This window comes from Oncorhynchus mykiss, chromosome 7, assembly GCF_057628025.1.
Source record: "Oncorhynchus mykiss isolate SJ-2025 chromosome 7, ASM5762802v1, whole genome shotgun sequence".
NCBI lineage: Eukaryota > Metazoa > Chordata > Actinopteri > Salmoniformes > Salmonidae > Oncorhynchus > Oncorhynchus mykiss.
Window position 1 is genome coordinate 52,616,647 of NC_143028.1, and position 11,176 is coordinate 52,627,822.

At 42.8% G+C, this 11,176-nt stretch overlaps 1 protein-coding gene across 1 annotated transcript; it reads right to left on the reverse strand.

Moving 5' to 3' along the window:
* Positions 1-702: 702 nt before the first annotated feature.
* On the reverse strand, positions 703-11,176 carry LOC110528058 (prolyl 3-hydroxylase 1). Its single transcript, XM_021609845.3, has 15 exons — positions 10,552-11,176; positions 9,206-9,358; positions 5,456-5,645; positions 5,230-5,361; positions 4,952-5,091; positions 4,726-4,815; positions 4,561-4,613; positions 4,173-4,294; positions 3,946-4,073; positions 3,681-3,776; positions 3,274-3,424; positions 2,934-3,051; positions 2,673-2,748; positions 2,405-2,545; positions 703-2,209 (listed from the first exon to the last, which is right to left on the reverse strand). The coding sequence occupies exons 1-15, from the start codon at positions 11,011-11,013 to the stop codon at positions 1,292-1,294; spliced, it is 2,970 nt and encodes a 989-aa protein (XP_021465520.3). The 5' UTR covers positions 11,014-11,176; the 3' UTR covers positions 703-1,291.

Genomic DNA, 11,176 nt, shown 5'->3' on the forward strand with positions numbered 1-11,176 from the left:
ATGGCTTTGAGTTGGAATATCAATTCTACTCATTCTAATTCTGTAGGGAAACTCAACAACTCATCTCACATCCCCAAAGACCTGATACAATTCAACTATTTAAAACTAAGAATGTGGCTGTAGGGTGGAGCATTATATTTGATATAAACATGATCCTAATAGAATAGTCTACTGATGAGATAGCTGACTAACCAGGGATCAACAACAGACATGTTGACCACACACAGGCTCCCGAGTGGCACAGCGGTCTAAGGCACAGCATCTCAGTGCTAGAGGCATCACAACAGATCCCGGGCTATATCACAACCGGCTGTGATCGGGAGTCCCATAGGGCGGCGCACAATTGGGTCAGCGTCATCCTGGTTAGGGGAGGGTTTGGCCGGGGGGAGGCCGTCGTTATAAATAAGAATTTGTTCTTAAATGAATTGCCTAGTTAAATAAAAGAAATACATCTGAAAAGTCTAAACAGGCTTTCATACAACATGGTCTCCTGGGAATTCGATGACCGCCACACAGCTGTAACTGTGATTTAAGGCTCTCCAGTAGTAACCGGACAGTTAAACCGTGAGGGTCCATACTTACAACATATTCAGAGGGAAAATGGGTACATATTCCATGCGTGATGTACATGAGATGCCATTCTAGTTCCTCTCTGCCACCTAGTGTTCTCTAGAGGTATTACATTAAAGAGCAACACCAATGTTAGAACTGTACTTTTATTTAGCGTATCCACATGAATCAGGTATCAGTCTCTATTCAGACACATTTGTTCATTGTTGTTCTTTCCTGTTTTTTGGAGGACATTACATCTTCCAATTCCTGAGGCAAAGAACAGTATATTTTAAAACAGTACAAAATAGCAGACTGAGAATCCAAAATCATAAACAAATGTAATATTATTATTATTATATATATATATATATAAATTATCTGTTCACATGAGTCTGGGATAGGTATTCAAATGTGGTTACAATTTATCACTTTGTGACAAATGTATTTGTGAAAAAGCACTATAGAAATCTAATTTGATTGATTGATTTGATTGATTGGTTGGTTGACATCAGCCATCAGAGTGAGTTTGCAGTCCCTTGGTATTACGGTATGGCTTACATTACAACACCATATCCTTGTTCTTTACCACCATTATTGGGCAGACAAACAACATCCAAAACAATACAGCAAACAACCTCAGATCTTTATCCAGCACATCCACAGAAACAACCTTGACAAATATATTCAAACAGTAGAAAAAAAAGACACCACAGAATAAGAGTCACAGGTGCTGTTGGTCTCACAGCTCGTCCTTGTCTGTCTGTGAGTCCGAGGATGACTTGAGGTCAGTTTTGGAGTCCTTGAAAACCTTTTTGACAGGGATTTTCTCTGTCTTTTTTGTCGCTGGCTGTTTGACATTTGTTTTTGCTGCAGGTTTTGCTTTAGCCTTGTCTGCTGTCTTAGCGTTGGCTTTGTCCTCTGCTTTAGCCTTGTCTGCTGTCTTAGCGTTGGCTTTGTCCCCTGCTTTAGCCTTGTCTGCTGTCTTAGCGTTGGCTTTGTCCCCTGCTTTAGCCACTGTTTGAGTCATCGCTTTTTTGTTCTTTGATGCATCCGCTGCTTTAGTTTTGACCAGCTCTTTCACCTTAGCTTTGTTACCCTTTTTTGCAATGGGTTTTTCTGCGTGCTTCTCTATCGGCTTCTCATTCTTTTTATCCTCTGGATAATCAGATGGCTTTTCACTAACTGTTTCTGCTGGTTCCTCAGGCTTCTTCTCTGCTGGTTCCTCAGGCTTCTTCTCTGCTGGTTCCTCAGGCTTCTCCTCTGCTGGTTCCTCAGGCTTCTTCTCTGCTGGTTCCTCAGGCTTCTCCTCTGCTAGTTCCTCAGGCTTCTTCTCTGCTGGTTCCTCAGGCTTCTTCTCTGCTGGTTCCTCAGGCTTCTCCTCTGCTGGTTCCTCAGGCTTCTTCTCTGCTGGTTCCTCAGGCTTCTCCTCTGCTGGTTCCTCAGGCTTCTTCTCTGCTGGTTCCTCAGGCTTCTTCTCTGCTGGTTTGTCATCTGGTTGGTATGCCTGCTCCTGGACTAGGGTTGCAGCTTGACCAAGAAGCGCAGACTGGTCAAGAGGTGTAAGCTGTGGTTGTGAGCTCTCTGTATTTGTCTTTGTGAACTCTGTGTCCGTAGGAGAGGAGAACATCTTCAGCATCTCTTGAGCTTGGATCCGGTCCTGGAGACACACACACACACACACACAAATTAGGTAAGTCTGAAGCAAGAGAAACTGATGAAATGTAGATGAATCAATAAATGGAAAGCGTTGCTTTCTCCCTCAGATTACAAAATAGCCCATCACAACATAGAAAGATAGAAAGAAAGACATGATATACACGATTCCAGATGAATTAACTGATAGATATGCTACCTTCTCCTCATGTTTGGGGTCAAGGGTGAACCACAGGGCCACAGCACACCTCTGGCCCTTAGTGACCGCTCTCACCCCGTGAGGGTTCTCATTCCCAGCACCGAACCCAACCACACGACCACACTGAGGACGCACCTCCGCCTGGACAATACAGGCCAGTGACATCAGTCATCATATGCTCAATTAACTTATACCTTAAAATAAATAATGGCGAAACAACTGGTTATACTCTGTAGCACTCAAATCCACATCATTGATTGACACTTACTGTGACCGTTTTGGCATCCAGTTCAGTGAAAATGAAATCTCCTCCTTCAAAGTCATCATTCAGATAGAGGATTGCGCTAAAACACAACAGGAACAAGAGAAGTGTTTTAAAGACAGTGGTACATGATGATACCTGCAAGTGCAGTAGATGTTGCTGATACCTACGTTATAAGCATATGCATGGTGTGTGTACCTGTAGTCTCTGTGTGTGTGTGTGTGTGTGTGTGTGTGTGTGTGTGTGTGTGTGTGTGTGTTTGTATACCTATAGTCCCTGTTTGTGTATGCAGGTGGTTCTTTAATGCACTCATTGAGCTCAGAGACCAGCAGGCAGTTGTCTGCATGAACCGGGTGACTCAGGTTGTCACGGCCATCCTGCTTCTCTGTACAGACAGAAGATGGAAACATAACTTACTGCATGTCTATACACTCAGACAGGCAGGTGAATAATGTGGGTTAAATGACATCCAGGATTTGATATAGACAACTTGAAGAAAATGTTGTTTTCCCATAGTGGTGAATTCCAAAAAGGACCTAAACTCATTCTGTCTGGCAGTCAGCCACAATACTGTCCCCTGGGTGCCCACCATAGTTCACTTTCTTACCGTCGATGGCGGAGCGGCAGACCAGGTGGGAGTAGGAGAAGTAGAGAGGAGAGTCCAGGCGGAAGTACGACTCCAGGACCCCACGCACCTTCTCAGTCATGTCAAAAAACAGGCGGGCACTCTTCAGGGGCACAGTGCCCTCCTGTCCCAACTATAGAACAGTACAAGATCATCAGAAATAGGTGCTTTCTTATCCCTAACTCGCTGGTAACTGTACATTGATGCCATTGGGCTGGGGCTCAGCTTTAGATAGGTTGGAGATAAAGCTGAGTCTAGGGAATGAAGCTAGCTGGGGTTGGGGGAAGCTGAACATACTGGGTTAGGATCAGAGTTGGCAGTGCTGGGTTAGTGGTGTTTGGGTTATGGTTTGGTAAGCAGGGCTGTAGTGTGTAGAGTCAGTAATGTACCTTAATAGCCTTGAGGACAGTGACTCCTTGGAAGCTCTCGCTGGGTGAGTGGGGGGAGGGGTGGCCTTGATACCCATCACCTTTCAGCGCAGCCGCCTGACAAACACACAGCGTCAACACACACAATAACAGAATCATGCATTCAGTTTTAACACACAGACCATCAGAAACACACCCTCCATTAACACACAATCAACATACACACTGTCAAACACACACAAACACAGTCAATCACACAGACTAACTAGCCCTGACTCCCACTCACATTAGAGAGGCGGGTGAGCTCTCTGCACTCGTCATTCGAGATAAATCCATCCAGTAGAACCCTCTGAGACCCATTCAGCTGCTTTGACGACATAGTAATCTTGATGTCATCAAACAACAAAGGACCACCTGGTCGGGACAGAAGGAATGAATATAGAGAGAGGTGCACGTCAGAGTATTCTACACAGTCCACTGACATTCCCAAACTTCATGCTCTAAAAACCCTACCTTCTCGTACGATCTTGGCAATGTCAGTCGACTCCTTGTTCTTCTCCTCCACCAGAGTTTCAATCTCCTTCATCAGATTCCCAATCTCCTCAGTGATCCTCGCCGCAGTCTCCCTTTCTGCCCTGCAGGGGGCGGCAATGAACAGGTTAAAAGGTTCAAACAAATTGGAGAGCAGAGCCTATTCTGAAATTGAGAGCATACATGTATGTACTATGTACCAGTGGATGCTGGTGTCACTTTAAATTAGAGGACGGATCATTGTAATGGCTTGAATTGAATGAATGGAGCAGTATATTTGATCATTTTCCATTCGAGCCATTACAATGAGAGAGTACTCCAATTTCTCCATCCACCAGCCTCTACTTGTCTGTACGTGTATTTCTCATACTTCTGCTTCTCTCTCAGTTTGAGGGGCATGACGTCTGCAGGGGTCCAGGAATCCTGCAAAGGGAAGGAAAGGATGTAAGATCACATGCTTAAACCACTTGATAGTGATCACCTATCTTGTAGAAACAGTGAGACACAAGCGAAGATCAGAGACATGTTAACCTACCGGATCAACAAAGGTGATTCCAAACACTTCATAAGCAAAGTAGAGTAGCTCCTTTTCCAACAGGGACTGCTGAATATGCTGTTTCACCACCTGAGAGAAGACATGGAGGAAAGTGGGTTGGAAGCATGGGGCATAGGTGTGTGTGTGTGTGTGTGTGTGTGTGTGTGTGTGTGTGTGTGTGTGTGTGTGTGTGTGTGTGTGTGTGTGTGCGCGCGCGCTCACACACCAGTCTAGCGGATATGGCTGCAGCCTTGTCCTCCCCCAGCACAGCGGAGTAGTAAGCCAGGTTCTGATTCATCACCTCCTCCTCTGGATGGAACAGCAGGTAGGTTTTAGCCCACTCTATGGCCTGCTCATACTTCTCACCTGAGAGAGGGGGGAAGGAAGAGAAGGAAAAAGAGAGGGATAAGAAGAGACTGGTATGAGAGGAGAGGCAGGCACAATCAGATACAGACAGACAGCAAATGCTCCTGATTCTTTCAGTGAATAGGGACTTAGACTCACTGTTGTAGTAAGAGAACTGTAGGTAGTTGAAGTGGGAAGGGAGGAAATCCTCAAATGGCTTGTCCTTTCCCACGGTGGAGGCTAGCTCCACAGAACATTTCTGCTTACAGTTCAGAATCTGCATGTAGTGGTCTGACAAAGACAGGGGTACAGGGTTTAGGCTTTTATCCAAAATGTTAGCTTGAAGTTGTTTGGGGATTTAGTCTGTCTTAACACTCTATCTCACCTGTCATGGACTGGAACAAGTCGGCACTGTACTCCATGTAGTTGTATCCGTCGTAGACGTAAGCTCCTTCACAGAGCGCCCGGCACTCCTGGTCCGCGCTAAAGTACTCCTCCACTGCCGCCTCAAAGTGGTCGATGGCCAGACCGAACGAGTCTGAGCTGTAGTACCGCTTCCCTGCAAGGAACTCTGCCTGAGAGATGGATTAGAGAGCAGAGCACGGAGTCAGCAGATCCTAGACCCTACCCCAACCTTGTATCAATTAGGTCCCTTGTCACTTCTCCAGTGCCCGATGCCTGCCCTTTCCAAGTAGGCAAAAGGGTAAATGGTTTCAGTCTGACTATGTGTGATTCTAACTGTTCTAAATGGTATATCACTGGTCCTTTGTTGCTGCTTCATAACTGATTCATTGTCAGTAGTATAACTAGTGCATAGTTACTGTTATAACTGGCGCACAGTTACTGTTATAACTGGTGAATAGTTACTGTTATAACTGGCGCACAGTTACTATTATAACTGGTGCATAGTTACTGTTATAACTGGTGCATAGTTACTGTTATAACTGGCGCACAGTTACTATTATAACTGGTGCATAGTTACTGTTATAACTGGTGCATAGTTACTGTTATAACTGGTGCATAGATACTATTATAACTGGTGCATAGTTACTGTTATAACTGGTGCATAGTTACTGTTATAACTGGTGCATAGTTACTGTTATAACTGGTGAATAGTTACTGTTATAACTGGCGCACAGTTACTATTATAACTGGTGCATAGTTACTGTTATAACTGGTGCATAGTTACTGTTATAACTAGTACATAGTTACTATTATAACTTGTGCATATTTACTGTTATAACTGGCGCACAGTTACTATTATAACTGGTGCATAGTTACTGTTATAACTGGTGCATAGTTACTGTTATAACTGGCGCACAGTTACTATTATAACTGGTGCATAGTTACTGTTATAACTGGTGCATAGTTACTGTTATAACTGGTGCATAGATACTATTATAACTGGTGCATAGTTACTGTTATAACTGGTGCATAGTTAATGTTATAACTGGTGCATAGTTACTGTTATAACTGGTGAATAGTTACTGTTATAACTGGTGAATAGTTACTGTTATAACTGGTGCATAGTTACTGTTATAACTGGTGAATAGTTACTGTTATAACTGGTGCATTGTTACAGGGATAACTAATACATTGTCACTAGGATAACTGGTGCATAGTTACTGTTATAACTAGTACATAGTTACTATTATAACTTGTGCATAGTTACTGTTATTACTGGTGCATTGTTACTGTTAGAACTAACGGGTGCATAGTTACTGTTATAACTGGTGCATAGATACTATTATAACTGGTGCATAGTTACTGTTATAACTGGTGCATAGTTACTGTTATAACTGGTGCATAGTTACTGTTATAACTGGTGCATAGATACTATTATAACTGGTGAATAGTTACTGTTATAACTGGTGCATAGTTAATGTTATAACTGGTTGCATAGTTACTGTTATAATGGGTTCATAGTTACAGGGACAACTTATACATTGTCACTAGGATAACTGGTGCATAGTTACTGTTATAACTAGTACATAGTTACTGTTATAACTGGTGCATAGTTACTGTTATAACTGGTGCATAGTTACTGTTATAACGGGTTCATTGTTACTGGGATAACTGATACGTTGTCACTAGGATAACTGGTGCATTGTTACTGTTATAGCGGGTGCATTGTTACTGTTATAACGGGTGCATAGTTACTGGTATAACGGGTACATTGTTACTGTCATAACGGGAGCATTGTTACTGTCATAATGGGTGCATAGCTACTGTCATAACAGGAGCATTGTTACTGTCATAATGGGTGCATAGCTACTGTTATAACGGGTGCATTGTTACTGTTATAACAAGTGCATAGTTACTGTTATAACTGGTGCATAGTTACTGTTATAACGGGTTCATTGTTACTGGGATAACTGATACGTTGTCACTAGGATAACTGGTGCATTGTTACTGTTATAACAGGTGCATAGCTACTGTTATAACTGGTGCATTGTTACTGTTATAACAGGCGCATAGCTACTGTTATAACTGGTGCATTGTTACTGTTATAACGGGTGCATTGTTACTGTTATAACGGGTGCATTGTTACTGTCATAACGGGAGCATTGTTACTGTCATAATGGGTGCATAGCTACTGTTATAACGGGTGCATTGTTACTGTTATAACGGGTGCATTGTTACTGTTATAACGGGTGCATAGCTACTGTTATAACTTTTGCATTGTTACTGTTATAACGGGTGCATTGTTACTGTTATAATGGGTGCATAGCTACTGTCATAACTGTTGCATTGTTACTGTTATAACTGGTGCATAGTTACTGTTATAACGGGTGCATAGTTACTGTTATAACGGGTGCATTGTTACTGTCATAACGGGAGCATTGTTACTGTTATAACTGGTGCATTGTTACTGTCATAACGGGAGCATTGTTACTGTCATAATGGGTGCATAGTTACTGTTATAACTGGTGCATTGTTACTGTTATAACGGGTGCATAGCTACTGTTATAACTGTTGCATTGTTACTGTTATAATGGGTGCATAGCTACTGTCATAACTGTTGCATTGTTACTGTTATAACTGGTGCATAGTTACTGTTATAACGGGTGCATAGTTACTGTTATAACGGGTGCATTGTTACTGTTATAACGGGTGCATTGTTACTGTTATAACGGGTGCATAGTTACTGTTATAACTGGTGCATTGTTACTGTCATAACGGGAGCATTGTTACTGTCATAATGGGTGCATAGCTACTGTTATAACGGGTGCATAGCTACTATTATAACTGTTGCATTGTTACTGTTATAACGGGTGCATAGCTACTGTTATAACTGGCGGATTGTTACTGTTATAACGGGTGCTTGTTACTGTTATAACGGGTGCATTGTTACTGTTATAACGGGTGCATAGCTACTGTTATAACTGTTGCATTGTTACTGTTATAACGGGTGCATAGCTACTGTTATAACTGTTGCATTGTTACTGTTATAACAGGTGCATAGCTACTGTTATAACTATTGCATTATTACTGTTATAACTGGTGCATTGTTACTGTTATAACGGGTGCATTGTTACTGTTATAACGGGTGCATAGCTACTGTTATAACTGTTGCATTGTTACTGTTATAACTGGTGCATTGTTACTGTCATAACGGGAGCATTGTTACTGTCATAATGGGTGCATAGCTACTGTTATAACGGGTGCATAGCTACTATTATAACTGTTGCATTGTTACTGTTATAACGGGTGCATAGCTACTGTTATAACTGGCGGATTGTTACTGTTATAACGGGTGCTTGTTACTGTTATAACGGGTGCATTGTTACTGTTATAACGGGTGCATAGCTACTGTTATAACTGTTGCATTGTTACTGTTATAACGGGTGCATAGCTACTGTTATAACTGTTGCATTGTTACTGTTATAACAGGTGCATAGCTACTGTTATAACTATTGCATTATTACTGTTATAACTGGTGCATTGTTACTGTTATAACGGGTGCATTGTTACTGTTATAACGGGTGCATAGCTACTGTTATAACTGTTGCATTGTTACTGTTATAACTGGTGCATTGTTACTGTTATAACGGGTGCATTGTTACTGCTATAACGGGTGCATTGTTACGGTTATAACGGGTGCATTACTGGGGACGAGTAGTGTCAGTCTCACCATGTGCGGCCGGGCCTCCAGGTCTTTGAAGTCCTCCTGCTGTACTCCTGCCATCATCCTGTAATAGTCCAGGTTCTGCTTCATCTCCATGTGGTCTGGGTTGGCCAGGAAAAAGGTGTTTGCCGCCGCCACAGCCTTATCCAGCTTGTTGATCTACACAGGTAAGAGAGATACTTAGTACATCAAAACAATGACACAACATAATATGAATAACTCTCACACAACAAGCAAACAAAGAGAAGTAGCACATTAAGACTCCAAAGGCTTCCCTAAATGCTCCACCTCTCAGAAGTCTTCTGTCATCTGGCTAGGAGCCAGGACCTCCTGGAATGATGTGACAAATGTGTGAGCTGCAATCACCAGCATGCTGTTTCAGGCAACTAGTCATTATCCTATAGGCTTCCTATAGTATACATGAATCTCAGTGGAGGCTGCTGAGGGTAGGATGGCATATAGTAATGGCTGGAACAGAGCGACTGGAATGGCATCAAAGTTTGAAACCATGTGTTTGATACCATTCCACTGATTCCGCTCCAGTCATTACCACGAGCCAGTTCTCCCCAATTAAGGTGCCACCAACCTCCTGTGATAAATGTTGCCTACCACCAGGGACTGTGTCTCTTTTACAGATGTTTGTGTTTATGTTTGTAAATCAGTACATATTTTGCTCATATCGATTGGCATTAGTAAATAGGCAATATGGATAAACAATGTATGACCTGCAACTCTCAGGAACTGCAGGCCTTATAGGTTGCATGCATTTACTTTATTTAACTAGCCACTCTTACTACAATGTAGTAACCCGTTTATAAACAGACTTTTAAACTGAGTTTGGTTTTAGGCCTCTCCTGTTCATGTATAGGCCTATTCTAACGATAGCTAAAGAAACTCTTGAATGGCAGGTATATAGCATGCAGAAGCTGCTGAGTAGCTTCGCTTTTTGATGACAAGCCCCAAAAATCGAGAAGAATCAAGCGCCAGAACGTAAGTGGTCTGTCTACATAGCTAGCTAACTCCACCTAGAGACGTGGCACGGTCGGCTGGGGGGTTGGGGAAAGCTAAAAAGATCACGTAGCCTACAGTTAACGAATTGTTTGAGGGAAGTTTGAATGAAATTGGACAAAATAAAGTGCCATGACCCTTATTTTGTCAAGTAAGTGTGATAAATGTGCACCGAGATTCAAACAACATGAACATGTTGTGGAATAAGATATGACGCAGGAGCATCTTACTCCACAACATGGGATACTGTCTGTGTGGAAGATATATTGTAGCAAGCCTATGCAAGATATAAAAATGTATAATGCATAACTTTATAGGGCCTATTTGATCAACTTTTTTTATACCTTGAAGTACGCGACTTGCAGGTAATTGTAGGGGGTTCTTTTCTTAAACTCAAGGTCCACATCTTCAGTGACTTTATGGATAGTTGGTGGTCCAATTTTCTCACTTTCGCAGGTATTTACACAATCAGCCCTTTTCATAATTTTCTGGAAAAAACCCAGATCTTCCACGGAGCCAGCGCCTGGTACTGGCACAACCATGCTGGATAAAGGCTCCCCGAAAGCGCTCTGGTTGGCACAAGTTATCCGGCAATGCGCCTTCACCCTGCGAATCGCAGCCTTGTTCCGAAGCGCTCTCTCCATGTTCAGAATGACCGTCATCCAGTCCCCCTTGTAGTAGGCTTCCACCGCGGTGTCGAACAGCAGATCATAAGGTTCCAGAATAACATTACTACTGAGCTGCACGTCCGAAAGGCAATATGGGATGCAAACGCCTAAAATCGCTACTACAAAACGCCACAGCATTCTGGAAAATGGGACCTCTACGTGGAAAGGAGCAGTCGTCGGCAGAGAAGTGAGCTGGAAGTTTAGCCGGGGCCTGCAAACTTCTGTCGGTGGGTGGGATTAACTGGGAGTCGCTGAGACGAACAGCCCCTGTGAGGTGCCCCACCGTCTCACGACGCACAGT